Source organism: Zea mays, chromosome 5, assembly GCF_902167145.1.
Source record: "Zea mays cultivar B73 chromosome 5, Zm-B73-REFERENCE-NAM-5.0, whole genome shotgun sequence".
NCBI classification, from domain to species: domain Eukaryota; kingdom Viridiplantae; phylum Streptophyta; class Magnoliopsida; order Poales; family Poaceae; genus Zea; species Zea mays.
The window spans coordinates 190,477,803-190,505,729 of NC_050100.1; the positions used below are offsets into that span (position 1 = coordinate 190,477,803).

Genomic DNA, 27,927 nt, shown 5'->3' on the forward strand with positions numbered 1-27,927 from the left:
CGGTGCACCGGCATGGGCGATTCTGACTTCTGCGCGCGCTGCGCGCGCATTTAATGCACGGCAGGGAGCCGTTGGCGCCGCAGGGAGCCGTTGCTCCGCTGGCACACCGGACAGTCCGGTGTACACCGGACAGTCCGGTGAATTATAGCGGAGCGGCTGCCGCGCGAACCCGAGGCTGGCGAGTTCAGGAGGCCGAGCTTCCTTGGAGCACCGGACATGTCCGGTGCACACCGGACAGTCCGGTGAATTATAGCGCGCCGTCTTCCGAGAAAATCCGAGGGTGAAGAGTTTGAGTCTGAGTTCCCTGGTGCACCGGACAGGTACTGTTCACTGTCCGGTGGCACACCGGACAGTCCGGTGCGCCAGACCAGGGGTGCCCTCGGTTGCCCCTTTGCTCCTTTATTGAATCCAACACTTGATCTTTTTATTGGCTAGATGTGAACCTTTTGCACCTGTATAACTTATACACTAGAGCAAACTAGTCAGTCCAATATTTGTGTTGGGTAATTCAACCACCAAAATTATTTAGGAACTAGGTGTAAGCCTAATTCCCTTTCAGCCGTGTTTTTTCCTCATTTTCGAGCACTAAGACTCGCCTATTGGTTACCTGAACCGCTTCACCAAGCGTGAGTCGCCCCGTGCAAAGGTGACGAGTGAGGTATCCGTATCCCGGAGGCGTAGGAGTCCCTCGGCTCGGTCGGCCTTGCTGTCCGAGGCTTCTCTTGCTTAGTTAAAGGAACCCCTCGGCCGCTCTTCGATGAGCCGAAGCCAGGGGTAGCGGTGTCAGCACGGACAGAGGCAGAGTTGGCTCGAAAAGAAGACTTGGTCGGCCGGAGCCTGGCCGGGTCGTCCGTTAGCGGGACCAACGCCGGAGTTGATCTGCCGAGGCCTCGGGCCGGGCTGATGCCTTCGGGGGACAGCTGGCCGAGGCCTCGGGGTGTCCAGCCGAGCCGCCTGCTCGAGCCGGATTCTTGAAGAGGACCCTGGCGGCGATGGCCCGGGCGTGATGATGATGTCGTCCTTCAAAGCGGAGATCCTCGGACCGCGTCGCCGTCCGAGGCTAGGTCGGACCTCGCCGAAGGTGTAGTCGACGCCGAGGGTGCTGTTGCTCCCTTCAGTCGTCAAGATCTGAGCCTGTAGGATCGGATTATCTTGTAGCGTGTGTTTTCTGCGGCCGCTGAAGCCCAAACACACCCTCGCCGTGTTGTAAAGCTGCACTTCTTTTCCCCTTGTTTCGAGTATCTGGACTTTTCCGTCGGTGACAGAATTGTCTGTGCGAGCGAGAGTTGCTTTTCATGGAAGGTGATGAATGAGGTATCCGTATCCCAGAGGCGTAGGAATCCCTCAGCTCGGTCGGCCTTGCCGCTTACGCGCGCTCTTGCCCGTCCATGGGGTCCTGTCACCGACGCAGTCGAGAAGGCCCGAAGAATCGCTTCGGCAGAAGAGCTTTCGAACGTGAAGACTTGTTCGGTCTGCGGAATCACTTATCCGAACGTGAGTTACTTATCGTAGAAGGTGATGAGTGAGGCATCCGTATCCCGGAGGCGTAGGAGTCCCTCGGCTCGGTCAGCCTTGTCTGCTTACGTGTACTCCGTCGTTTTCAGGATCCACTTTCGAAGTAGTCGAAAAGCACGAAAGACATTCTGGCAGAAAGGATCTTTTTTCGAGGAAAAAATTCAACGCAGAGGGGGTTCCCCCCTTTTAGCCCCGAGGGAGGGTCGGGCTTTGCCGAGGCAAGGCTGACCCTTCCTTGATGACTAAACTTTGCGTAGGAACGAGGTATGCAAACAACTTGAAAGCATCTTAAGGGTAGAAGCGACGTAGCTGTTGGATGTTCCAAGCGTTGCTGTAGACCTCGCCTTGGCTGTTGGCCAGCTTGTACGTTCCGGGCTTCAGAACTTTGGCGATGACGAACAACCCTTCCTAATGGTGGGTGTAGCCCCCGGGTGCCTTCTTCGGCGATGGGGATGCATCGCTGGAGGATGCCTGAGTGGCTGCGGTGGTAGAGCTCCTTCCCGTCTCCCAGCAAGACGAACGACTTGGCGTGTCGCGCCAACCGCCGAGCTTCGGCTCGGTCGAGGGGTAGCTCTCCTCGGTGGAGATATTGCAGGTACGGGGTCTGCCAGTTTTGATTAGGCGTGACCCCGCTTCGCTCCTCCTCGACGCGCAGTGCCTCACCCTCGGGGGCCGAGGGTGCCTCGGGCTGAACCGAGGGTGCCTCAGGCCGAGCTGAGGGTGCCTCCGACCGAGCCGAGGGTACCTCGGGCTGGGCCGAGGGTGCCTCGGGCTCGGGCGTGTCGTCGATCTTGACGTAGGGTTGATGCAGGTCTCGGGAGAAGACGTCCGGGGGAACCGCTGTTCGCCCCGAGGCTATTTTAGCCAGCTCGTCCGCAGTCTCCTTGTAGCGCCGGGCGATGTGGTTGAGCTCGAGCCCGTAGAACTTGTCTTCCAGGCGTCAAACCTCATCGCAGTAGGCCTCCATCTTCGGGTCGCGGCAGTGGGAGTTCTTCATGACTTGGTTGATGACGAGCTGCGAGTCACCGCGAGCGTCGAGGCGTCGGACCCCTAGCTCGATGGCGATTCGCAACCCGTTGACCAGAGCCTCGTACCCAGCCACATTGTTGGACGCCGGGAAATGGAGGCGTAGCACGTAGCGTAGGTGCTTCCCGAGGGGCGAGATGAAGAGTAGGCCTGCGCCGGCTCCTGTCTTCATCAGCGACCCGTCGAAGAACATGGTCCAGAGCTCCGGTTGGATCGGAGTTGTTGGGAGCTGGGAGTCGACCCATTCAGCCACGAAGTCCGCCAAGACCTGGGACTTGATGGCCTTCCGAGGGGCAAACGAGATTGTTTCGCCCATGATTTCCACCGCCCACTTTGCGATTCTACCCGAGGCCTCTCGGCACTGGATGATCTCCCCCAGGGGGAAGGACGACACCACAGTTACCGGATGAGACTCGAAGTAGTGTCGCAGCTTCCGCCGCGTCAGGATCACCGCGTACAGCAGCTTCTGAACTTGTGGGTAGCGGATTTTGGTCTCGGACAGTACCTCGCTGATGAAGTAGACTGGCCTCTGGACAGGCAATGCATGCCCCTCTTCCCGTCTCTCAACCACAATCGTGGCGCTAACCACCTGAGTGGTCGCGGCGACGTAGATCAAGAGGGCTTCTCCGGTAGCTGGGGGCACCAAGATGGGCGCATTCGTGAGGAGCGCCTTCAGGTTCCCGAGGGCTTCCTCGGCCTCAGGGGTCCAAGTGAAGCACTCGGCCTTCCTTAAGAGGCGGTACAGAGGCAGACCTCTTTCGCCGAGGCGTGAGATGAAGCGGCTCAGAGCCGCAAGACATCCCATGACTCTCTGTACGCCTTTTAAGTCCTTGATGGGCCCCATGCTGGTGATGGCTGCGATCTTCTCCGGGTTGGCTTCGATGCCCCGCTCGGAGATGATGAACCCCAAGAGCATGCCTCGGGGTACCCCGAAGACACACTTTTCGGGATTGAGCTTCACGCCTTTCGCCTTGAGACATCGGAATGTCACTTCAAGGTCGGAAAGGAGGTCGGAGGCTTTCCTCGTCTTGACTACGATGTCATCGACGTAGGCCTCGACCGTCCGGCCAATGTGTTGACCGAACACATGGTTCATGCATCGCTGGTACGTCATGCCCGCATTCCCCAAGCCGAACGGCATGGTGACATAGCAGTACATGCCGAAGGGCGTGATGAAAGAAGTCGCGAGCTGGTCGGACTCCTTCATCCTGATTTGGTGATACCCTGAGTAGGCATCGAGGAAAGACAGGGTTTCGCACCCAGCAGTGGAATCCACGATTTGATCGATGCGAGGCAGAGGGTAGGGAACCTTCAGACATGCTTTGTTTAGACCAGTGTAGTCTACACACATCCGCCATTTCCCTCCTTTCTTTCTCACAAGCACAGGGTTGGCAAGCCATTCGGGATGGAATACCTCTTTGACGAACCCTGCCGCCATTAGCTTGTGGATCTCCATGCCTATGGCTCTGCGCTTTTCTTCGTCGAATCGGCGCAGAGGCTGCTTGACGGGTCGGGCTCCGGCTCGGATATCCAACGAGTGCTCGACGACATCCCTCGGTATGTCGGGCATGTCCGAGGGACTCCACGCAAAGACGTCGGCGTTCGCGCGGAGAAAGTCGACGATCACTACTTCCTATTTGGGATCAAGCTCGGAGCCGATCCGGACTTGCTTGGAGGCGTCGCTGCTGGGATCGAGGGGGACGGACTTAACCGTCTCCGCTGGCTCGAAGTTGCCGGCGTGACGCTTCACGTCTGGCACCTCCTTAGAGAGGTTCTCCAGGTCGGCGATGAGGGCCTCGAATTCGGCGAGGGCCTCGGCGTACTCGACACACTCGACGTCGCATTCGAACATGTGTCGGTACGTGGGGCCGACGGTGATGACCCCGTTGGGGCCCGACATCTTGAGCTTGAGGTAGGTGTAGTTGGGGACGGCCATGAACTTCGCGTAGCATGGCCTCCCCAGTACCGCGTGGTACGTTCCTCGGAACCCGACCACCTCGAACGTGAGGGTCTCCCTTCGGAAGTTGGAGGGTGCTCCGAAGCAGACGGGAAGGTCGAGTTGTCCGAGGGGCTGGACGCGCTTCCCGAGGATGATCCCGTGGAAAGGCGCAGCGCCTGCCCGGACCGAGGACAGATCGACACGCAGGAGCCCGAGGGTCTCGGCGTAGATGATGTTGAGGCTGCTGCCTCCGTCCATGAGGACCTTGGTGAGCCTGACGTTGCCGATGACGGGGTCGACCACGAGCGGGTATTTCTCCGGGCTCGGCACGTGGTCGGGGTGGTCGTCTTGGTCAAAGGTGATGGGCTTGTCGGACCAGTCTAGGTAGACTGGCGCCGCCACCTTCACCGAACAGACCTCCCGACGCTCTTGCTTGCGGTGCCGAGCCGAGGCGTTCGCCGCTTGCCCACCGTAGATCATGAAGCAGTCGCGGACCTCGGAGAACTCTCCTGCCTGGTGATCTTCCTTCTTGTCGTCGTCGCGGGCCCTGCCACCCTCCGCGGGTGGCCCAGCTCTGTGGAAGTGGCGCCGAAGCATGACACACTCCTCAAGGGTGTGCTTTACGGGCCCCTGGTGATAGGGGCACGGCTCCTTGAGCATCTTGTCGAAGAGGTTGGCACCTCCAGGGGGTTTCCGAGGGTTCTTGTACTCGGCGGTGGCGACAAGGTCCCCGTCGGCGGCGTCGCGTTTCGCTTGCGACTTCTTCTTGCCCTTCTTCTTGGCGCTGCGCTGAGTTGACGCCTCGGGGGCATCTTCCGGTGGGCGGCCCTGGGGCTGCTTGTCCTTCCGGAAGATAGCCTCAACCGCCTCCTGGCCAGAGGCGAACTTGGTGGCGATGTCCATCAGCTCGCTCGCCCTGGTGGGGGTCTTGCGACCCAGCTTGCTCACCAGGTTGCGGCAGGTGGTGCCAGCGAGGAACGCGCCGAAGACATCCGAGTCGGTGATGTTGGGCAGCTCGGTGCGCTGCTTCGAGAATCGCCGGATGTAGTCCCGGAGAGACTCTCCTGGCTGTTGTCGGCAGCTTCGAAGGTCCCAGGAGTTTCCAGGGCGTACGTACGTGCCCTGGAAATTGCCAGCGAAAGCTTGGACCAGGTCGTCCCAGTTGGAGATCTGCCCCAGAGGCAGGTGCTCCAACCAGGCGCGAGCGATGTCGGAGAAGAACAGGGGGAGGTTGCGGATGATGAGGTTGTTATCGTCCGTTCCACCCAGTTGGCAGGCCAGCCGTTAGTCCGCGAGCCACAGTTCCGGTCTCGTCTCCCCCGAGTACTTTGTGATAGTAGTCGGGGGTCGGAACCGGGTCGGGAACGGCGCCCGTCGTATGGCGCGGCTGAAAGCCTGCGGACCGGGTGGTTCGGGCGAGGGACTCCAATCCTCCCCGCTGTCGTAGCGTCCTCCACGCCTGGGGTGGTAGCCTCGGCGCACCCTTTCGTCGAGGTGGGCCCGACGGTCGCGGTGATGGTGCTCGTTGCCGAGGCGACCCGGGGCCGCAGGCGCTGTGTTGCGCGTGCGCCCGGTGTGGACCGAGGCTTCCCGCATGAATCGGGAAGTCGCGGCGCGATGTTCCGAGGGGTACCCCTGCCTTCGGGAGGCGGAGCTTTCGGCCCGTCGGACCGCGGCACCCTCCAGGAGATTCTTGAGCTCTCCCTGGATTCGCCGCCCCTCGGTGGTTGATGGCTCCGGCATCGCGCGGAGAAGCATTGCCGCTGCAGCTAGGTTCTGGCCGACCCCACTAGAAGCGGGTAGCGGCCTTACCCTGACATCGTCGGCGATGCGGTGCTGGATACCCTGGGGTAGATGGCGCATTTCTCCGACCGGAGGCTGGCCCGCCCATTTCTGCCCGACGTCCCGGCGGATCGGCTCAAGTGCTCCTGCTCCCTCGTCGAGCCTGGCCGGCACCCCGCGGATTTGCTCAAGCTGTGGGTCATGACCCCCCGCCTGAACGGGGACCACTGCTAGCTCCCGTAGGATGTCAACGCGAGGCACATGCCTAGGGAGATCGCCGTTCTCCGGCATACCAAGATGGTTGCCTTCGGAGGGACCCCCTAGATCGACTTGGAAACATTCGTGGCTCGGGCTGCAGTCCTCGTCGCCGAGGCTGCGGCTACCGTCGGAACAGTCGGAAAGGCAGTAGTCGCATGCGGTCATGAAGTCCCGCATGACACTGGGGTTACTAAGTCCGGAGAAATCCCAACAGAAGTCGGGCACGTCGTCTTCCTCGGACCCAGAGGGCTCGTAGGTCGAGACGTCCGTCAGCCGGTCCCAGGGTGACCGCGTACAAAACCCCAGAGGGTTTGGACTCGCCTCTACGAGAGCGTCCGCCAAAGCGAAGCCGCTTGGCGGGTCGAGGCTGAATCCAAGGGGCGTGAGATGGGAATCGATCGGTACCTCTTGGTCGATGGGGCGGTGATGGAGTCACGTCAGGGACTGACTGCACCGTCGTCTCAGGTACGAGGGTGACGCCCAGCAAGCCTTTCGCGAGCGTGCTGGCGTCGTCCGTTTGCTTGGAATTGGCGCGTTGCGGAGAGACGTCGCTCGTCTTCGTCTCAAATGCGAGGTCGATGCCCGGCGCACCCCCCGTTGGGGCGCCGGCGCCGTCGACTCGCTCGACAGCCGACGAGGCACTGCCTCCTGCTTGGCCTTGGTTGCCCCGCCTCCTCCTCCGTCGGCGGGGGAGAGGACGGGGTGAGCTCGAATATTGTTCTTCCACCACGCGGGGAAGACGTCGTCGATTCCGCCGCCGGCGGGCGGGCTGTCGGCCGCCATTGTCGTTGTCGCACGGCGGGGGAAGGAGTATCATGTCGTAGCTGCCGTCGAGGGACATGAACTCAAGACTCCCGAAATGGAGCACCGTCCCGGGCTGGAGAGGTTGCTGGAGACTGCCCATCTGGAGCTTGACGGGAAGCTGTTCGTCAACATGCAGCAGGCCCCTACCTGGCGCGCCAACTGTCGGCGTTTCGAGACCAGGGGTCCCTGGGCCGACGAGTGAAATGTCGTTGCGTGCCCCAGCCCAGATGGGTTGGCGTGAGGCCGAGCGCGAAGGGGGGAAAAGGCGGCCGGAGACGGGCGTGAGAGAGGTGGAAATCCCGCGGCCTTCGTGTTCGTCCTGCGCCCAGGTCGGGTGCGCTTGCAGTAGGGGGTTACAAGCGTCCACGCGGGAGAGGGAGCGAGTGGCCTCACGCGAGCGCCTGTCTCGTCCTCGTCCCCGCGCGGCCAACCCTCTGTAAGAGGGCCCTGGTCCTTCCTTTTATAGGCGTAAGGAGAGGATCCAGGTGTACAATGGGGGTGTAGCAGAGTGCTAACGTGTCTAGCGGAGGAGAGCTAGCGCCCTAAGTACATGCCATCGTGGCAGCCGGAGAGGTTTTGGGCACCCGGTTCGTGTGGTGTCGTGGTCGTCGGAGGAGCGTTGAAGCCTGGCGGAAGGACAGCTGTCGGGGCTGTCGAGTCCTTGCTGACGTCCTCTTGCTTCTGTAAGAGGGCTGAGAGCCGCCATCGTCATAGAGCGTGCGGGCCGCCATCATTACTTTGTCTGGCGGAGCGAGCCAGATGGGACGCCGGTCTTGTTTCCCGTAGCCTGAGTCAGCTTGGGGTAGGTAATGATGGCGCCTCTTGTTGACGTGGCCGGTCCGCGCCCTAGGTTGGGCGATGTGGAGGCTCCTCCGAGGTCGAGGTCGAGTCTGTCTTCCGTGGCCGAGGTCATGAATTTAAGATAGACTTATATGATAACTTTGAAAAAATAGCTTATTCCATTAGTAAGATTCCAATTCCTGAAAATAAAAAGAAACAAACGGAGCCTTACCTTTAGCCGCTAAAAACGGTTAACAATATGCGGTTTGAAAATCTGAAAAATGGCCTACATCCCAAACTTCCTAAAATATCATCTCTTCTAGCAAAATCAATCATAATAGTCGTGCAAAATACTATAGAACTTAAAAAGGGATAGAAAGTTCATAGGGTCAAGCGGAAGGAGGAACAAAATCAAGGAAACATCTTGCAAACTCGAGAAGTCGAATTTTAGCCGACAAAACACGAAAGTTACGCACTTCAACATTGAAGGCCCACACCGATTACATTCTGTTGTACACTTGTTTTTGATTCCTTTGGTTATAAAAAGCAAAACAACATAGTAAAATTAATGTTCATCTTCATCTTTAAGCTCATCCTTCTTCGAGAAGAAAGTCAAGTGAAAGATGAATATGAGATTAAAGTGTATACTCCCTCCGTGCACATGATTTGATCATTTTAGTTTGTCCTAAGTCGAACTATTTTAATTTTGACAAATATATATATATATATAATATTAAATTATTTTAAACTACAAAAATTACATATTATGTTAGTTCAAGTCATCATGAATCTAGTAGCTTTACTTTTATGAAATAAGATCTTATGAAACATCTGATATAATCGGTCAAAGTTGACAGTGACCGACTTAGGACAAAACCAAAACGACTAAATCATATGGACGGAGGGAGTACATGAATAAAATGTGGACAAAACTGTAATTAAAGTGCATAAGATATGAAAGCAAGGCATATAAAAAATATTTGGTCATCATTGCTTACTTTCTCTAATCTTTTCCATTATTAAATTAGATATTACATTTATACCTTTGACTTTACTAAGCTTACAAGACAAGGGGAGAGTTACAGCTTCGAAGACAAAGCTATTTGCTTTCTTTCTGGTCCAAAGGCGTACAAATGCATGACACTGTTTCTCTAATTATAGGTGTGGGCTACAACTTCGGTGAAATGACAACTGTACCTCAAGCCTGTACATTTAAACTATACAACATGGTGAGGGTAATGATGCCTTTTTCTCTTGACATCTTGGTGAACAAACTCTTGAAGACTTCTTTGGCTTCACCCAGCTTGGTCATTCATACCTTTGCGCTACTGTCCCGATGCTTGTGTCTTCGTTTACGGTTGTTTCATCCGAAGGTACTTTTGGTTTGAGTACATGTAATACTTAAAAATAAGCCAGGAATTAACTATTATCTTGATACAGGCTAAACCGTGCTGAGTTAAATTCCGTGCTAGCGGGCCTGCGCTAGTTGATTTGTATCACTAAGTACCAAAAACTGTTCCTTAGTCTGCTCTACTGAAAGCGGCACCACGGCCCTGCTAAGATTTGGCCCAACTAAACTTGAGCCCAACTGGCGAATCTTTTCTTGTGTCTTGTCTTCATGGACGGCTCTCTCTCATCCCCACGAGACACAAACACAACATGGGAGGAGAGGAGGCGGCCTCTGAGTTTCTGACTAACCTTCCTTCCCGGTACATCTGCATATAAATCCTTCCAGCATCCTGTCCGTGTCTCTGTTGATCCATAGTGTGCATATGTACGCTCCTCTGTGTTGTTAGTACGTGCTAAGTTAGTTGTGTTCTGGGTACTGATGATGAATCCGTGGACAACTGTCCTGATTTGGACATTTGGACTCCAGGAGGAAGAAACCATCATACATGCAAGTCCGATGGTAGCAAGCCAAAAAACAAAAAAAAAGGAGCCTGTGCCTGTCAGTCATGACTTCGTTGCATTGCATGCTTCGCTGGTAGATGTAGATGTCTGGTTGGACACTGCCTCCAGTGGTTGGAACAAACATTGCTGCTGGTGACTGGTGAGAGGGAGCCATGCTGGACACCACTCCAAGGTTTAGGTCGGTCAACCAACCTACACTACACATGTCGTCAGTCCTCGCTCGCCTGCTATGGACCTATGGTCTATACGGGCCTCTCTTAGCTCTCAGAAGAACGTACCAATGCTCTTTTTTTTCCTCCAATGGAGATGCGTAGTCTGAACGGTCCCTCTCCGAAAGAAGAAAAACCAATTCTGAGCACGCGTGTTGGTTTGGCTCACGCATCTTCAGAGAAAAAACGAGACGTTGACCCCCCGCATAATGGCCCACCCCACGGCTATTGCTAGTGCTCTAGATGCATGTGGCAACAAGAAATTCATCAAACCAGCATGCATTAGCAGCCAGACTTGGCAACAAGAAATTCAAAAATAAACTGGTAGCCGCCGCAGCAAGCTCTAGATGAACGTGGACCCTCACGGCTCCCTCCTAGTGCCTGTACTGTACGTGCATTCAGGAATTCAGTGGCGGCTTGCGGGAAGACCACGCCATGTCCAGCGCAGAAAATGGCCGCGTGTACTTCCAGTCTGTTTGGCAATGAGCAGCCCGTACTGTTCATCATCCATGGCGCCCCATATGCCAATGCCACTAGTGTACGAACTAGGAACTGAAAGGCGATGGAGTCAGTAGGTTGGCTGCATTGAGCTGTAGGCTGTTAGCTATCAGCCTATCGCAATTCACAAGGGAGATCGATGCTACCATATGGTCCCATGTGTGCGTGTGTGTACAGCAAAGCTTGAGTTGCAGTCACCACAAGGTTCGTTGACGTCTCAGCTAGAAACTGAGCACCACTAGTGAGCAGCGCCGACAGAGCGTTTTTTGCTCGGGATGGGATGGGTGGACATACCATGCAGAGAAGTTTAGTGCTCCTAGTTTTTGCATAAACTTCTAGTTATCTATCATGTAATGCGAAATTAACATGGCAACGCACACAAACATACCGATCGTCCTTGGCAATGAGGGGAGCAAACGCAGACAGGGATGTCCAGTAGCTTCAGGCTTCAGCCTCACAAAAACTGGTGGGCGGCGGAGCATGGGCAGTTTCTCCTGCTACCGAATCTTTACAAAGCCAGGAATCTAATTTCTTGACAAAAGGGCAGACGTGGTAGGTAAAGGATAACGAAAACGTTACAGCCATCCTTGTGAGGTTCAACGAACAGTGGTTGGCCACGAGCGAAAAGCAGGAGAACCACCCCAACTACTCTCTCACACATAGACTTCAGCTTATTAGCCATGGCTGTCTCTTGCGCTCCACTGCGAGTCCAGTTCGAGCACTGTACTGCACATGACATGACGGAAGAACGACGAGCGAACGATCGGCACAACTCAACTCATCAGGCTTCGTTGCCAACGAACTTCTCGCGCACTATTGTAGAACAAAATAATTTACTTCATCCTCCCAGCTTACAAGTTAAAAAACCATCAAAAGTTTCAGCAGCTGCGACAGACAAGAACGCGCACGTCGCACGCTGTGGCGTCGCAGCTGCGGGAACACGACAACATTCACATGAACTTACTTCAGCTACTAATAATACAAGGCGACGGTAGATATAGAGAGCATCTTCTGCTAGTCTGGTTGTAAATAAACGATCTTGAAACACTGTCTTGAGCCGCTATACTTTTGTTTTTTCCTTCTTTGTGCGGAGCAGGTGCGTGCAGCTGAGCTCAGCAGAGCGGCAGGGGCGCGCCGTTCCACTCCTTGAGGCACTCGAGCAGCGGGTCGATGTGCTTGCGCTGGTTGATGGCCACGAGCACCTTGTTGAGCTCCTCGCCGGGGGACCTGGTCCTCTCGCCGGTCAGGTACTCGGTGCCGACGTCCTCGCGCACGAACCGGTACAGCGGGTAGGACCGGCACTCCCTGATCCTGTTGGGGACCAGGGGGCTGCCGCTCTCCACGGCCGCGCGCGCGGCCTCCACCTCCTTGGGCAGCGCCGCGCGGACCTGCTGCTCGAACTCGGCCACCTTGGCGAAGATGGACGTCTCCGCGGCGCGCTCGGCGTCGCCGTTGGCCAGCGCGTGCTCGACCAGCACCGCGCGGAGCTTCTGCATCAGCGGGTAGTTGGGGCTGCACGGGTCGTCCGCGTACGCGAACACCGCCTCGCGGTCGATCGCCGTCTGCAGGTCCTTCTCGCAGAAGCGCGCGTTGTGGAGCCCGCCCCGGGCGTTCAGGCTCAGCGACTTCTTGGCCACCTGCGTCACGCAGTTCTTCACCGCGGCCTTCACGTTCTCCTCGAGGTGCCGCAGGTCGATGGCCTGGCACAGCGCGATCAGGAACGTGGACGTCATCAGCTTCAGGATGTCCACTGCCTCGGCGGTCTTCCTGGACGAGATGAGGCCCAGGGAGTTCACGTCCTGGTTGTGCTGCTCCGCGCTCTGGACGTGGTTGGTCACCGGGTTGCCCAGGAACTGGAGCTCCGAGCAGTAGGAGGCCATGGCGATCTCGGCGCCCTTGAAGCCGTAGTCCAAGCTGGGGTTGCGCCCGCCGGACAGGTTGGACGGGAGGCCGTTGTTGTAGTAGTCGTTCACCAGCTCCGAGAACTGCGCGAACATGAGCTTGCCGATGGCGGCGAGCGCGAGACGGGTGTTGTCCATGGACACGCCGATGGGAGTTCCCTGGAAGTTGCCGCCGTGGAGCGCCTTGCCACGGGACACATCGATGAGCGGGTTGTCGTTGACGGAGTTGATCTCGCGCTCGATGGACTTGGTGGCAAAGCGGATCACTTCGATCTGCGGGCCCAGCCACTGCGGGGAGGTGCGGAGCGCGTATCTGTCCTGCTTCGGCTTCATCAGCGGGTCGAGCTCGCCGAGCTTCTTGGCCAGCTTCATGTACGAGCTGCCTTCCAGGACGTGCTCCATGATAGCGGCGGCCTCGATCTGTCCGGGGTGGTGCTTCAGCTTGTGCGTCAGGTGGTCGGTGAACTCGGGCTTGCCGGTCATGACCTCGCAGAACACCGCGGAGATGACCTCGGCCATGACGGCGAGAACGTTGGCCTCGAAGAGCACGGTGGAGGCGAGGCCGGAGCCCACGGCGGTGCCGTTGACCATGGCGAGGCCCTCCTTGGGCTGCAGCTCGAAGAACCCGTGCTCGATGCCGGCGATCCTGAACGCCTCGGCGGCGCCCACCTTCCTGCCGTCGGGGCCCACCGCGACGGAGTTCTGGCGGCCCGTGATGAGGCCGGCGATGTAGGAGAGCGGGACGAGGTCGCCCGACGCGGTGATGGTGCCCCGGAGCGGCAGGCACGGCGTGACGTTGGCGTTGAGCAGCTTGGCGATGGCCTCCAGAATCTCGAAGCGGATGCCGGAGTAGCCCTGGAGGAGGGTGTTGATGCGCACGAGCATCGCCGCGCGCGTGGCCTCGGCCGGCAGCACGTGGCCGTCGGCGCCGGTGCCGAACGCGCCAGCATTGAGGAATCTGGAAGATGGAAACGGGACAGAGTAGAGGTCAATTTTCGGAGCCTTAAGATAGAATATTGAGCAATAAACTTGGTCAGGGTTGTACGTATACGATAAACTTGAAGATTAACTTGGATCAAACAAGGATCTGCCGACTGCCGACTTTTAAGAGTTCAGTTTATGTTTGTATTCCACTTTGTATTAGAGTAACGCTTAAAGCTTAGTTTATGCTTCGCCGTGATAGACCGAGTAACAGCGAACAAAATAATGGATTCGCACACATGGACAGAGAGATATCTTGTCGGTGCAAGTAAATTATTCTTTTGCTTCATTTTGCCAGCTTTGGTGGGTAAGAAGCTTCCCGGATATGGGGCAGTTAGGAACTTTGATGAATGGAAATAATTCCACATGCTATGAGTAGTTGACTGCTTACTCTCACTCTCTTAATTGTTTGTTGCGCCATGGTTGTTTCATCGCTGGCACGCGTTCTTTATTACTCCTATGAGGAAGAACCAGTTTTCTGAAACGTACTGTTGAGCCTTTTTTTTAACTCGGTAAGTAGGATAAGGCGGCGAGACAAAGTCTGAAAAATGCAATCGTGTTGCTGGGTCTGGGCTGTGGTAAAAAAAAAGAGAACGTATTACAGCGCAGCGCCGAAGGTTGCCCATGTTTCTATGACTGACGGGCGCGGTTGCAGCCTGTGCACGAGCAACGCGTGCAACGTGAGCTCGAGCAACGCGCGGGCGGCGGCGGCGGCAGCGAACCCCCGTTGGGCGGCCACCTGTATCGGTCCGTCCAGTACTAGTGGAGTACGTAACCGAAACGGCTCACATCGAAGCGGTGAGCGAGCTACCGGTCCCGGACGCCGACGCCGACGCCGACGCCGACGCCCCAGAAAGCACGGGGTTTCCTCTTCTTCCGCACCTGCTTTCTCTCTTGCCCAACTATGCTGGTATGGTCGGTGGGACAGGGGTGGCCCGCCGAGCGGTGGCCAGTGACACCTAATTCTGGGCGGAGCGTGGGTGTACGCGTGCACCGTTGTAGAGGGCAGGTTCGGTGCATCCGACTGGGGTTTGCATGTGGGATGAACAGCCACAGGCCACAGCCTGGATGTGTCTTTTTTTTCTTCTTTTTCCATTTGTGCGGCAACACTGTTTTAATTTGGATACCAGTATAGTGCAGTATTATACTTGTACAGGTTGTAAGCACGAATGATGTGCACCAGCATGGATAAAAAGTTTGAGGTAGTTAACGTGTATTGCCAAGCCAACAACGACCTAGCTAACACCGCGCCCAAAAAAAAACTGAACATTTGTTTGCTTCAGTAACTGATGGGATCCCGTGCAGTAAACAACTAGCTGCTGTGGGAAAAAAAATAAAAGAAAAGAAATGAAGCGAAGTCAGTCCCAATCTTCTCACCTGATGAGCTCCCTCTGGAGCGCGCCGCCCTCCTTGGTCCTCCTGTGCGACGTGGCGCCGAAGCCGGTGGTGACGCCGTAGCTGTCGGTGCCGTTCATCATGCTGCTCATGACCCAGTCGCTGCTGGCCTTGACGCGGCCGCGGGCGGACTCGTCCAGCTCCACGCGGGCCTCGCCGCCGGCGCCCGCGGCCACGGCGGCCACCTGCCCGATGCTCAGGCTGGCGCCCTGGATCCTCACCAGCGGCTCGCGGAACTCCACCACCATCCGCTTCACCTCGTCCAGGTGGCTCCCGGACAGGTCCTCCGCGGCCTTGCCCCAGTTCAGGGCGTCGGCGCGCGGCGCCGCCGCCGCCGCCGACATGCACAGGCCCTCGCCGTTCAGGGAGCGGACAAGCCCGGTCTCGCACTCCATTGCGGTTGCGACACGTGCGTACGTACAAGAGTATAGAGAGGAGATAGCTGGGAGTACACGAGAGTAGCAGCAGTGCCACTAGCGGATTAGTACAGCTAATTGCGAGACAGACAGACAGACAGTGCTGTGGAAGAAGAGCTGGGGAAAGCTAGCTAGGCTCTTCCTGAGGAGAACGGTGGGGGGGAGCACGGGCTTAAATAGCGTGGCCACCGGTGGGAGAGGGAGGTTGTTGGGGGCCAGAGACTGGCATGGCATGGCAATCGGGGTGGGTAGGTTGTTGGCGGGCTGAGCTGACTCCGCGACGCCTCCCTCGCCCTTGGATGGGCCGGCCAACCATGTGCCGATGCGCGCCACGCCAGTGGCCAGCGCGGCAGCTTGCGTTGCGCGGCCGTGGCCTCCTGCCTGCCGTCCGCCTGGTGATAGGAGACACTGACCCGGCGCCGGACGACGGGCGCACCACACCAGATGCGGTTGCGCCCCAAGGTGGGTGGTCTGGTCACTGGCTGAGTGCGACGGGGTTGGTAGGGGAGCCCCCGTGTGTGTGGACGCGAGCTACTGCCTAGTCCTCCCTCCGTCAGTGTCGAGTTGGTCCGGTCCGTCGCCCGCCCGGACCTTACACACACGCAACGCAACGCAACCACTTGGAGATTGGAGATGCTGCAACTGCAGGCGTGCGAAATGTCACAGGAAATGGCTCGAAATGACGAGTCCACTTCGGGCCTGTTTGGTTCAGCTTTTTCTGACCAGCTTTTTCGAGAATATAGCTGTGGTGAGAATCTGGCTGTGTAGAGAATTTGAGTATCATTATGACTACGTGCAGAGGAAGATAAAGTTGTCTATGGGGCTCAGGATCTATAAAGTGACGGATTCCTACTATTGCGACGACTCAACCGATTATATGTTTATGTTGATTTTGAATGGTTTTTACCCAAACAAATTTTATAGAAACTGACTGAAAAGCTGAGTGTTTGGCAGTCCGCAGCAGCTTTTGGTGGCTAGAAGCTGCGAAAAGCCGAAACAAACGGGGGGCTTCGTCACATCAGCACTCATGACTCACGAGTCCGTCTCAGCTGTGGCCTATAGGATGTATAGCAGTAGTAGAGGTGTTCTGTTGCGATTTCTGTCCGGATTCTGCACCTGCAGAACGAACTTCCAAGGAAAGAAAGGCGCTCCGGATCTGGCGCAGCAATATGTGGAACTTTCACAAACAGCAGTGGCCAACCAAATTGTGATCATTAAAATTTGATGTGATAAACACTCATTGACGATCCCAAGTTCAGATAAGCGTACCGCGAAGATTCCACGCTTCAGCCTTTAATTTTGGACGAATGAAGTATTGTATTTCCATTTCTTTCAAAAAAAAAAAAAACGGTGGAGAGCAGGTGCTCCTAGGCAACATCCATCTAATGCACGAACCGCTACTCTTTTCCGATTTTTTCAAAGCGGGTGGTAGCAGCACTACTGTCACACGCGGTGGGTAGAGCATACTTCGTAGTGGGCGGCGACTATTCTTTGAGAGGGAAGACACAAAGGGTGACCATGTGCATGCTACAGATTATTTTCCCCTTGAAACGAATGCATGCTACAGGTTGTCCTTTTCTTTTACGTTTCAGTGGCATTTCCAAATAATTGGATCGGGCTGTTTACGGTCAAGGTTTTTAACTCTCGTCCAGCTCTTGGTGGCCTGTCAACTGACGCATGGTTTCCGCGTGGTTCGTTTCATGCGTGGACTATGTAAGGGTAAATATATATATTTTTTTTAAAAAAATTGAGCTTGAGCATAGGAATACGGCAACGACGGTTAAGCAAGTAGGTCTCTTGGTCTACGTAATACTCCGTATTTACCACTTAAATCTTTTATTGGACACTAGTAGAGAATCAAGCTTTAGTTTTAGGATTTAGTCATCAGTTGCATCGAGACTAATCCTCTCTTTAGTCCAGGGTCTAATGGCTAGTGTCGTAGATTGGCCTAGAAGGAACCTTTAGCTCTAGTTGGTGGATCCAATAGTAACCTTTACTATTGGTGGATCCAATAGTAACCTTTAGTATCGCCCTTGAGGTGAAACAACTCTATATTTTTTTATATTTGAAAAAAAGGTCAAAGGTTAAGTTGCTCTCAAAAAGGTACTCCCTCCGTTCTTTTTTATTTATCACGTTTTAGTTTAAAAATGAACTAGCAGACGATAACTATTCGAGAACGGAGGTAGTATTATCTAAAATAACTAGTTCTGAAAAAGTAGCTTCTACTTTATACATCTTTAGTTCATACTCCTTTGGTTGGCTTTCGACTTTTTAAAAGCAAAAGCAGCTCAAAATACAACCAAAGACACCTTAAATCTTGAAAAGCGCATCTTTCTTATAGACAATAGACAATGGGGCCTTGGCTACTACATTGGACAAGAGAACATTCATCCGTAGCCTTGGTCACAAGAGTCCTTGCCCTTTACAAGCAAGGTTATCTAGCACTAGTGTGAACATGTATCACTTGTAGGTATGGACATTCGATTTAAACCGAACGTTCGGTTTAATTTTCTTCAGTTTTATAAACTTTGAATTTTAAAAACTCCCAACCGACCATTGTGTCGCGAAAACAAAAAAAACCGAATAGTTCGGTGTTTGGTTTTCAGTTTAAACCAAAAAATGAACATCTGGTTAGCCACATATATTATGTTCTATACAAGCAAGCTACAAATGAATAACATTATATCACGATAATTAATAATAAAAATTCTACTTCTAATTCTATCAGTCAAACATAAGTACATCACTATTCATAACATTACATAGTTACTGAGTTCAAACATAACATTATATCAGTATTTAAAACTCATTTTTTTCTATGACTAGCCTGGCAAATGTATACGAAATACTATAATTTGAGATACTTTGTCTCCAGACACATATTAGTTAGAGTAATGTAAAAAATATTGCAGTTGTGTCGTAACATTTTAAAACCGTGGTATTGTATAACTATGGTTTTGAAATACTTTACTTCCAAACATGCCTAAAAAATATTTTCGGCGGTGAAACTGAACAGACAAATGGATCATGATTATCAAATCGGAGCCATGTTTAGGAGAAGAGGTTTGGAGGATGCAAAAGGGACTGCCGTTCCTACCCCGCGCCTTTTCTCAAGCAATGAAATATTTTCCAATTTCGCTGCTAAAACAAAATAATAACAAGAATGGAATATATATTTCTTGAAAATATAATGTTTCATAAGTAGAGTATGACCAGATAAACAGTCATTAGCCTTTGCTACCCGCCACGCAAAACTAAAGGAAGAAAAAAAAAATGATTTCGAACTATTGAACAATGAACACAACAGTCTTCTTCCTATCCGTCATTCCGTCTCTCTGTTCAGCAGATGGGCAGGGGCTCGCCGTTCCACTCCTTAAGGCACTCGAGCAGCGGATCGATGTGCTTGCCCTGGTTGATGGCAACGAGCACCTTGTTCAGCTCCTCGCCGGGAGAGCGCGTCTTCTCGCCGGTGAGGTACACGGCTCCGAGCTCCTCGCGCACGAAGCGGTAGAGCGGGTAGGAGCGGCAGTCGGTGATTCTGTTCGGTATCGCTGCCGTGCCGTTCTCGACAGCCGCCCGTGCAGCCTCAACCGCCTTGGGCAGCGCCGCGCGCAGGTCCTCCTCGAACTGGGCGACCTTGGCGAACACGGATGTCTCCGCGTTGAACTCAGCAGCGCCGTTGGCGAGGGCGCGCTCCACGAGCACGTTGCGAAGCTTCTTCATCAGCGGGTAGTTAGCGCTGCAGGGGTCGTCGGCATACGCGAACACCGCCTCGCGCTCGATCTCCTGGAGCAGGTCCTTCTCGCAGAAGCGGGCGACGTGGAGGCCACCGGTGGAGTCGGTGCTCAGAGTCTTCTTCGCCACCGTCATCACGCAGCTCTTGACGGCGCTCTTGACGTTCTCCTCGATGTGGCGCAGGTCCACGGCCTGGCACAGGGCGATCAGGAACGTCGAGGACATGATCTTCAGGATCTCGATGGCCTCAGCAGTCTTCCTGGAGGAGATGAGTCCCAGCGAGTTGACGTCCTGGTTGTGCTGCTCCGCGCTCTGCACGTGGTTGGTGACCGAGTTCCCCAGGAACTGCAGCTCGGAGCAGTAGGACGCCATGGCGATCTCGGCGCCCTTAAAACCGTAGTCCAAGCTGGGGTTACGCCCACCGGACAGGTTGGAGGGCAAGCCGTTGTTGTAGTAGTCGTTGACGAGCTCAGAGAACTGCGCAAACATGAGCTTGCCGATGGCTGCGATGGCGAGACGGGTGTTGTCCATGGACACCCCGATGGGCGTGCCCTGGAAGTTGCCACCGTGAAGAGCCTTGCTTCGGGCGACATCGATGAGCGGGTTGTCGTTGACGGAGTTGATCTCGCGCTCAATGGACTTGGTGGCGGCGCGGATAACCTCAATCTGTGGGCCAAGCCACTGCGGCGACGTGCGGAGCGCGTACCGGTCCTGCTTGGGCTTCATCAAGGGGTCGAGCTCGCCGAGCTTCTTGGCAAGCTTCATGTAAGAGCTGCCCTCCAAGATGTGCTCCATGATGGCAGCAGCCTCGATCTGTCCCGGGTGGTGCTTGAGCTTGTGGGTCAGGTGGTCGGTGTACTCCGGCTTGCCGTTCATGACCTCACAGAACACGGCGGATAGGACCTCGGCGAGGATGGCAAGGATGTTAGCCTCGAAGAGCACAGTGGAGGCGAGGCCAGAGCCCACGGCCGTGCCGTTCACCATCGCAAGACCCTCCTTGGGCTGCAGCTCGAAGAAGCCGCCCTGGATTCCGGCAATCTTGAATGCCTCGGCGGCGTTCACCTTGCTGCCGTCAGGAGCGACCGCAACAGAGTTCTCACGCCCGGTGACGAGGCCGGCAATGTAGGAGAGCGGCACGAGGTCGCCGGACGCGGTGACCGTGCCGCGCAGCGGCAGGCACGGCGTGACGTTGGCGTTGAGCAGCTTGACGATCGCCTCGAGGATCTCGAAGCGGATCCCGGAGTACCCCTGGAGGAGGGTGTTGATGCGGACGAGCATGGCCGCGCGCGTCGCCTCGGCCGGGAGGACGTGGCCGTCCGTGCCGGTGCCGAAGGCGCCGGCGTTGAGGAACCTGATGAGCTCCCTCTGGAGCGCGCCGCCCTCCTTGGTTCTCCTGTGCGACGTGGCGCCGAAGCCGGTGGTGACGCCGTAGCTGTCGGTGCCGTTCATCATGCTGCTCATGACCCAGTCGCTGCTTGCCTTGACCCGACTACGGGCGGACTCGTCCAGCTCGACCCGGGCCTCGCCAACGCCGGTGGCCACGGCGGCCACCTGCGCGATGCTGAGGCTGGCGCCCTCGATCTTCACCAAGGGTTGGCGGTACTCGGCCACCATCCGCTTGACCTCGTCCAAGTGGCTGCCCATCAGCTCCTCCGCCGCCTTCCCCCAGTTAAGCGGGTCGGCGCGGGGCGTCGCCATGCACGGGGAATCGCAAGCCATTGCAACTAGAGAGAACTAAAGCACTGATCAAGCTGAGAAAGATAACAGCAGTGAAATGTATGCAACTGGCTTGCTGGGAAGCTGTAGAGGAGAGATCTAGTGCTGCTCTTCCTGGAGAGAACCAGCAGGAGTGGCGAGGTTTAAATAGCTAATGCTTCTGAGAAGGGACCGGGCTGGTGGTGTGGAGAGTCGAGACTTGTCCAAAGACGACCAAGACAATGTGCGCATGTCACAAGGCCAGCGGCGTGGAAACTTCCTGGTCGCCGTTGGGGCGGGTAGCTCTGTCGCGGCGGGGCTGTGGTTGGTCCTCGTCATTCGTCAAGGCCCTCCCCTCTCCCAACAACTACACACAATGATGGTTGGTGAGGGCTGCTGGGGGCTGGGGCGGATGCGGATTGCTTGGCCTCGGCTGAACGTGCTTAGGCTGTGTGTTGTCTTCTAGCTGCGCATATTACTTTTTTTTTATGTGTGTGTGTGTGTGTGGGGGGGGGGGGGGGGGGGGGGGTGCTATAATGAGACCGCATTACTGCACTTTGTTAAGTCCATGCTTTAAGTGTTTGCTGTCGAAGGACCGGAACACATGGGAGAAAACCGAACACATGCGGGGGGAGCACTATCTTGCTCATATAACCATCGCATTGTCTATTTGCCATGTTTATCACTCTATAAACATTGTCACATAAAGGCATTTCAACACAGTCTGGAATCTTGCGTCACATAAATCTATATGTTTTTTTTAAATATGTATAACTACTCAAAATTAATTATATTTATTCTCTTTATTTCATAACACTACCCATGTAGAGACCATACAACCTCTATTTAGTTCTTGTGTTACAACGATGGAATGTGTTACAACTGAGTGCTTGTGTGAAGTTGTAGAGATACGAGATCATGTTTGGATGAGGGTTGTCTTGCCCTTTTATAGCCTAAGGGTAGACGTTATAACGAGGACTAGTATTCTACATGGGTAGAGTTTGGTCTCCTACTTCTAGGCCTTGTAGCCCCGGTGGTCTCGTCTGTTGGGTCACGCTTTTGGGCCTCGTAGCCCTTGTAGAGTTGTCTAGCGAGACGTGCGCCGCCGTACCCTGTTATGGCGTCACGTCCTGTCCGCCTTCCTGTAGCTACTCTTATTTGGACGTGGTAGTGCCTGATAGTTTCTGTTGAGTCAGCTCAAGGAGTGCTTTAGGGATGTGTTCATATAGCTTCATCTTCCGTCGTCCTCTCAGCAACGTCATCTTTCATCATGCGTAGATGCACGCCTGGTACGACATATTGTCCTCTCCCCTCCGGTGTATGGTGAAAGGGAATTAGACTTACACCTATTTTCTAATTGATTTTGGTGGTTGAATTGCCCAACACAAATAATTGGACTAACTAGTTTGCTCTAGTCTATAAGTTATACAGGTGCCAAAGGTCCACACTAAGCCAATAAAAAGACAAAGAAATAGGTTCAACAAAGAGAGCAAAGGACAACCGAAGTGTGCCCTAGTCTGGCACACTGGACTGTCCGGTGCACCACCGGACAGTGTCCGGTGCACCAGGGGATTCCAAGCTAAACTTCGCACCTTCGGGAAATCTCGGAGACGCTTCGCTATAATTCACCGGACTGTCCGGTGCACCACCGGACAGTGTCCGGTGCTCCAGAAGAGAGCGACTCTGAACTCGCCAGCTTCGGGAAACCGCTCCGCTATAATTCACCGGACATGTCCGGTGCACACCGGACTGTCCGGTGAGCCAGCGGAGCAACGACTACTTCGCGCCAACGGTCGACTGCAACGCATTAAATGCGCGCCAGCGTGCGCAGAGGAGCAGAGCACGCGCGGGTGGCACACCGGACAGTCTACAGGACTTGTCCGGTGCGCCACCGGACAGCCAGGCGGGCCCACAAGACAGAGCTCCAATGGTCGGAACCCAACGGCCTGGTGACGTGGCTGGCGCACCGAACAATGTCCGGTGGCGCACCAGACTGTCCGGTGCGCCATGCGACAGCAGCCTCCACCAAACGGCTAGTTTGGTGGTTGGGGTTATAAATACCCCCAACCACCCACATTCAAGTCATACAAGTTTCCCACCTTTGAAAGCGAAATGTGCCCTTGGGCCATTTCTAAGTGTTTTGGTGATTTAGTGTCCAACACAAGTGCTTAAGTGTTAATATATGCAAGGTGGTGGACAAAGTGAAAATCAAGTCAAGAGGTATGTTTCTCAGACTTAGTACATTGTTTTGAAGACTAATGTATTGTGTCTAAGTGCTGGAAACAGGAGAAAACAAATTGGAGAGAGATAGCTTTGTGTCAGCCAAAGCCAGCGCTGTCTGGGTGCACCGGACTGTCCGGTGGTGCACCGGACAGTGTCCGGTGTGCCAGGCTGGCTCAGGCGAACTTGACGCTCTCGGGAATAAATTAACGACGTACGACTATAATTTACCGGACTGTCCGGTGAGCCAACGGTCGGCCGGGCCAACGGTCGGCTGCGCGATCTGCGCGAGACACATGGCCGAGCCAACGGTCAGGAGGGGGCACCGGACTATCCGGTGTGCACCGGACAGTGTCCGGTGCGCCAACGACTCCAAGGCTGCCAACGGTCGGCTTCGCCAAATAAGGAAGGAAATTTGCACCGGACTGTACGGTGCGCCAGGCGACAGAAGGCAAGAATTGCCTTCCAAGATTGCTCTCAACGGCTCCTAGCTGCCTTGGGGCTATAAAAGGGACCCCTAGGCGCATGAAGGAGTACACCAAGCATTCCTTGAGCACTCTTGATCACTCACACTCCATTCTTGCGCACTTGTTCGACATTCTAGTGATTTGAGCTCCGTTCTAGTGTGCTAGTCTTTTGAGCTTAAGTCTGGGTCTTGTGTGTGCGTATTTGCTGTGATCTTTGTGTCTTGTGTGAGTTGCTAATTCCTCCCTTACTCCGTGCTTCTTTGTGAACATCTTTGTAAGGGCGAGAGACTCCAAAGTGTGGAGATTCCTCGCAAACGGGATATAGTGAAGCAAGCAAAACACCGTGGTATTCAAGTGGGTCTTTGGACCACTTGAGAGGGGTTGATTACAACCCTCGTCCGTTGGGACGCCACAACGTGGAGTAGGCAAGCGTTGGTCTTGGCCGAACCACGGGATAAACCACTGTGCCATCTCTGTGATTGATCTCTTGTGGTTATTGTGTTTTGTTGAGACTCCTCTCTAAGCCACTTGGCATTATTGTGCTAACACTTAACCAAGTTTTTGTGGATTAAGTTTCAAGTTTCACAGGATCACCTATTCACCCCCCCCCTCTAGGTGCTCTCAATTGGTATCAGAGCCGTTCTCTTCACGAAGGGACTAATCGCCCGAAGAGATGGATCCTAAGGGGAAGGGAATCGTGATCAACGATAAGGAGAAGGAGTCCTTCGTCAACGAGCCGAAGGATGACAAGCCTACCGACTCGGGCTCGGGCCACAGACGCAAAGATGGGAAGAAGAAAAAGACGAGACGCATCAAGGAGATCGTCTACTACGACGACAGCGATGAGTCCACTTCTTCCCAAAAGGACAACGACGACAACGACTACGACAAACGAAAGACGGTTAACTCAAACTTTTCTTTCGATTATTCGCGTATCCCGCATAGCTCAAATGCGCATTTGCTTTCCATCCCTCTTGGCAAACCTCCACACTTTGATGGGGAGGACTACGGATTTTGGAGTCACAAAATGCGTAGTCACTTGTTCTCTCTCCATCCAAGCATATGGGAGATTGTTGAGAATGGAATGAAATTTGATAGCTCGGATAGTCCTATATTTATTAATGAACAGATTCATAAAAATGCACAAGCTACTACTGTGTTGTTAGCCTCTTTGTGCAGGGACGAGTACCATAAGGTGAGCGGCTTGGACAATGCCAAGCAGATCTGGGACACCCTCAGGATCTCACATGAGGGGAATGACGTCACCTTACTCACCAAAATGGAGTTGGTGGAGGGCGAGCTTGGGAGATTCGCAATGATCAGGGGAGAGGAGCCAACCCAAACATACAACCGGCTCAAGACCCTTATCAACAAGATAAGGAGCTATGGAAGCACACGATGGACGGACCACGATGTCGTTCGTCTAATGCTAAGGTCCTTTACTGTACTTGATCCACATTTGGTGAACAATATCCGTGAAAATCCTAGGTACACCAAGATGTCGCCCGAAGAAGTTCTTGGGAAATTTGTAAGCGGACGAATGATGATCAAGGAGGCAAGATATGTCGACGACGCGTTAAATGGTCCAATCCATGAGCCTCAACCCATTGCTCTCAAGGCAACGAGGAGCAAGGAGGCGCTACCTAGCAAGGTGGCGCAAGTTGAGGCGGCCGGGCTCAATGTTGAAGAGATGGCCCTCATCATCAAGCGCTTCAAGATGGCGCTAAAGGGTTGCAAGGGGTAGCCAAGCAAGACCAAGACAAAGGGGAAGCGCTCATGCTTCAAATGTGGTAAGGTTGGTCATTTTATTGCTAACTGTCCCGACAATGATAGTGACCAGGAAGAAGGGAACAAGAGGGAGAAGAAGAAGAATTATAAGAAGGCAAAAGGCGAGGCACATCTTGGCAAGGAGTGGGACTCAGATTGTTCGTCGTCCGACTCCGACAACGAAGGACTCGCCGCCACTGCCTTCAACAAGTCATCCCTCTTCCCCAACGAGCATCACACTTGCCTCATGGCAAGGGAAAAGAAGGTAAGCGCTCGTAACACTAGTTTTTCAAGTGAGGATGAGTCTAGTGAGGATGATGAAATAGATTATTCATGTTTATTCAAGGGTCTAGATAGAACCAAGGTGGATAAAATAAATGAATTGATTGATGTTTTGAATGATAAGAATAGATTGCTAGAAAAGCAAGAGGATCTCTTATATGATGAACATGACAAGTTTGTAGAAGCTCAAAAATCCCTTGCTTTAGAAATAAAGAGGAATGGAATGCTTTCTTGTGAATTGTCTACATGCCATGACTCTAATTCTAGTTTAAAAAGCATAAACGATGAATTGACTGCTAAGTTAGAAATAGCTAATAAATCAACATCTTGTGTAGAACATGTTGTGGTTTGCACTAGGTGTAAAGATTTTAATATTGATGCTTGTAGTGAACACCTAGTTTCAATTTCTAAATTGAATGATGAAGTAACTAGTCTTAATGCCCAACTTAAGACTAGCAAAAGCGAATTTGATCAGTTAAAATTTGCAAGGGATGCCTACACTATTGGTATACACCCCTCATTTAAGGATGGACTTGGTTTCAAGAGGGAAGCCAAGAACTTAACGAGCCATAAGGCTCCCATCCCCGCCAAGGAGAAAGGGAAGGCCCCTATGGCTAGTAGTGTTAAAAGGAACCATGCTTTTATGTACCATGATAGAAGACAGTCTAATAAGAGTTGTAATGCTTATGATGCTTTTGACTCTCATGTCATGTTTGCTTCTAGTTCTTCCTATATGCATGGTAAAGATATGTCTAGGAGACATTTTGTTCATATGCCTAGAAGAAATGTTGTTAATGTTCCTAGGAACGTTAATGAACCTTCTACAATATATCATGCTTTAAATGCTTCCTTTGCTATTTGTAGAAAGGATAGGAAGATAGTTGCTAGAAAATTAGGGGCAAAATGCAAGGGAGACAAAACTTGCATTTGGGTCCCTAAGACAATTGTGACTAACCTTGTAGGACCCAACAAGAGTTGGGTACCTAAAACCCAAGCCTAAATTTGCCTTGCAGGTTTATGCATCCGGGGGTTCAAGCTGGATTATCGACAGCGGATGCACAAACCATATGACGGGGGAGAAGAAGATGTTCACCTCCTATGTCAAAAACAAGGATTCCCAAGATTCAATAATATTTGGTGATGGGAATCAAGGCAAGGTAAAAGGGTTAGGTAAAATTGCTATTTCATCCGAGCACTCTATATCTAATGTGTTTTTAGTTGAGTCTCTTGGATATAATTTGTTATCCGTTAGTCAATTATGCAATATGGGATATAATTGTCTATTCACAAATGTAGATGTGTCTGTCTTTAGAAGAAGTGATGGTTCATTAGCTTTTAAGGGTATATTAGACGACAAAATTTACTTAGTTGATTTTGCAAAAGAGGAGGCCGGTCTAGATGCATGCTTAATTGCTAAGACTAGCATGGGCTGGCTGTGGCATCGCCGCTTAGCACATGTGGGGATGAAGAACCTTCACAAACTTCTAAAGGGAGAACACGTGATAGGTTTAACTAATGTGCAATTCGAAAAAGATAGACCTTGTGCAGCTTGTCAAGCAGGAAAACAGGTGGGAAGCTCTCATCACACCAAAAATGTGATGACCACATCAAGACCTTTGGAGATGCTTCACATGGACCTCTTCGGACCCGTCGCCTATCTAAGTATAGGAGGAAGTAAGTATGGTCTTGTTATAGTTGATGATTTTTCCCGCTTCACTTGGGTATTCTTTTTGCAGGATAAATCTGAAACCCAAGGGACCCTCAAGCGCTTCCTAAGGAGAGCTCAAAACGAGTTTGAGCTCAAGGTGAAGAAGATAAGGAGCGACAATGGGTCCGAGTTCAAGAACCTTCAAATAGAAGAGTACCTTGAGGAGGAAGGGATCAAGCACTAGTTCTCCGCTCCCTACACACCACAGCAAAATGGTGTGGTAGAGAGGAAGAACAGGACGCTTATAGACATGGCGAGGACGATGCTTGGAGAGTTCAAGACCCCCGAGCGCTTTTGGTCGGAAGCCGTGAACACGGCTTGCCACGCCATCAACAGGGTCTACCTTCATCGCCTCCTCAAGAAGACGTCATACGAGCTACTAACCGGTAACAAACCCAATGTTTCGTATTTCCGAGTTTTTGGGAGTAAATGCTACATTCTAGTGAAGAAGGGTAGGAATTCCAAATTTGCTCCCAAAGCCGTAGAAGGGTTTTTGTTAGGTTATGACTCAAATACAAAGGCGTATAGAGTCTTCAACAAATCATCGGGTTTGGTTGAAGTCTCTAGCGACGTTGTATTTGATGAGACTAATGGCTCTCCAAGAGAGCAAGTTGTTGATTGTGATGATGTAGATGAAG

The 27,927-nt window shown here is 53.3% G+C and overlaps 2 protein-coding genes across 2 annotated transcripts; both read right to left on the reverse strand.

Moving 5' to 3' along the window:
* Positions 1-11,540: 11,540 nt before the first annotated feature.
* On the reverse strand, positions 11,541-15,546 carry LOC100273579 (phenylalanine ammonia lyase9). The gene is made up of 2 exons (NM_001147997.2): positions 14,982-15,546; positions 11,541-13,581 (listed from the first exon to the last, which is right to left on the reverse strand). Exons 1-2 carry the CDS (start codon positions 15,392-15,394, stop codon positions 11,835-11,837), a joined length of 2,160 nt encoding a protein of 719 aa, NP_001141469.2. The 5' UTR covers positions 15,395-15,546; the 3' UTR covers positions 11,541-11,834.
* Positions 15,547-18,567: 3,021 nt separating this feature from the next.
* On the reverse strand, positions 18,568-21,080 carry LOC103627433 (phenylalanine ammonia-lyase). The gene has a single exon (XM_008647730.4). The coding sequence runs from the start codon at positions 20,867-20,869 to the stop codon at positions 18,755-18,757; it is 2,115 nt and encodes a 704-aa protein (XP_008645952.1). The 5' UTR covers positions 20,870-21,080; the 3' UTR covers positions 18,568-18,754.
* Between the last annotated feature and the right edge of the window lie 6,847 nt (positions 21,081-27,927).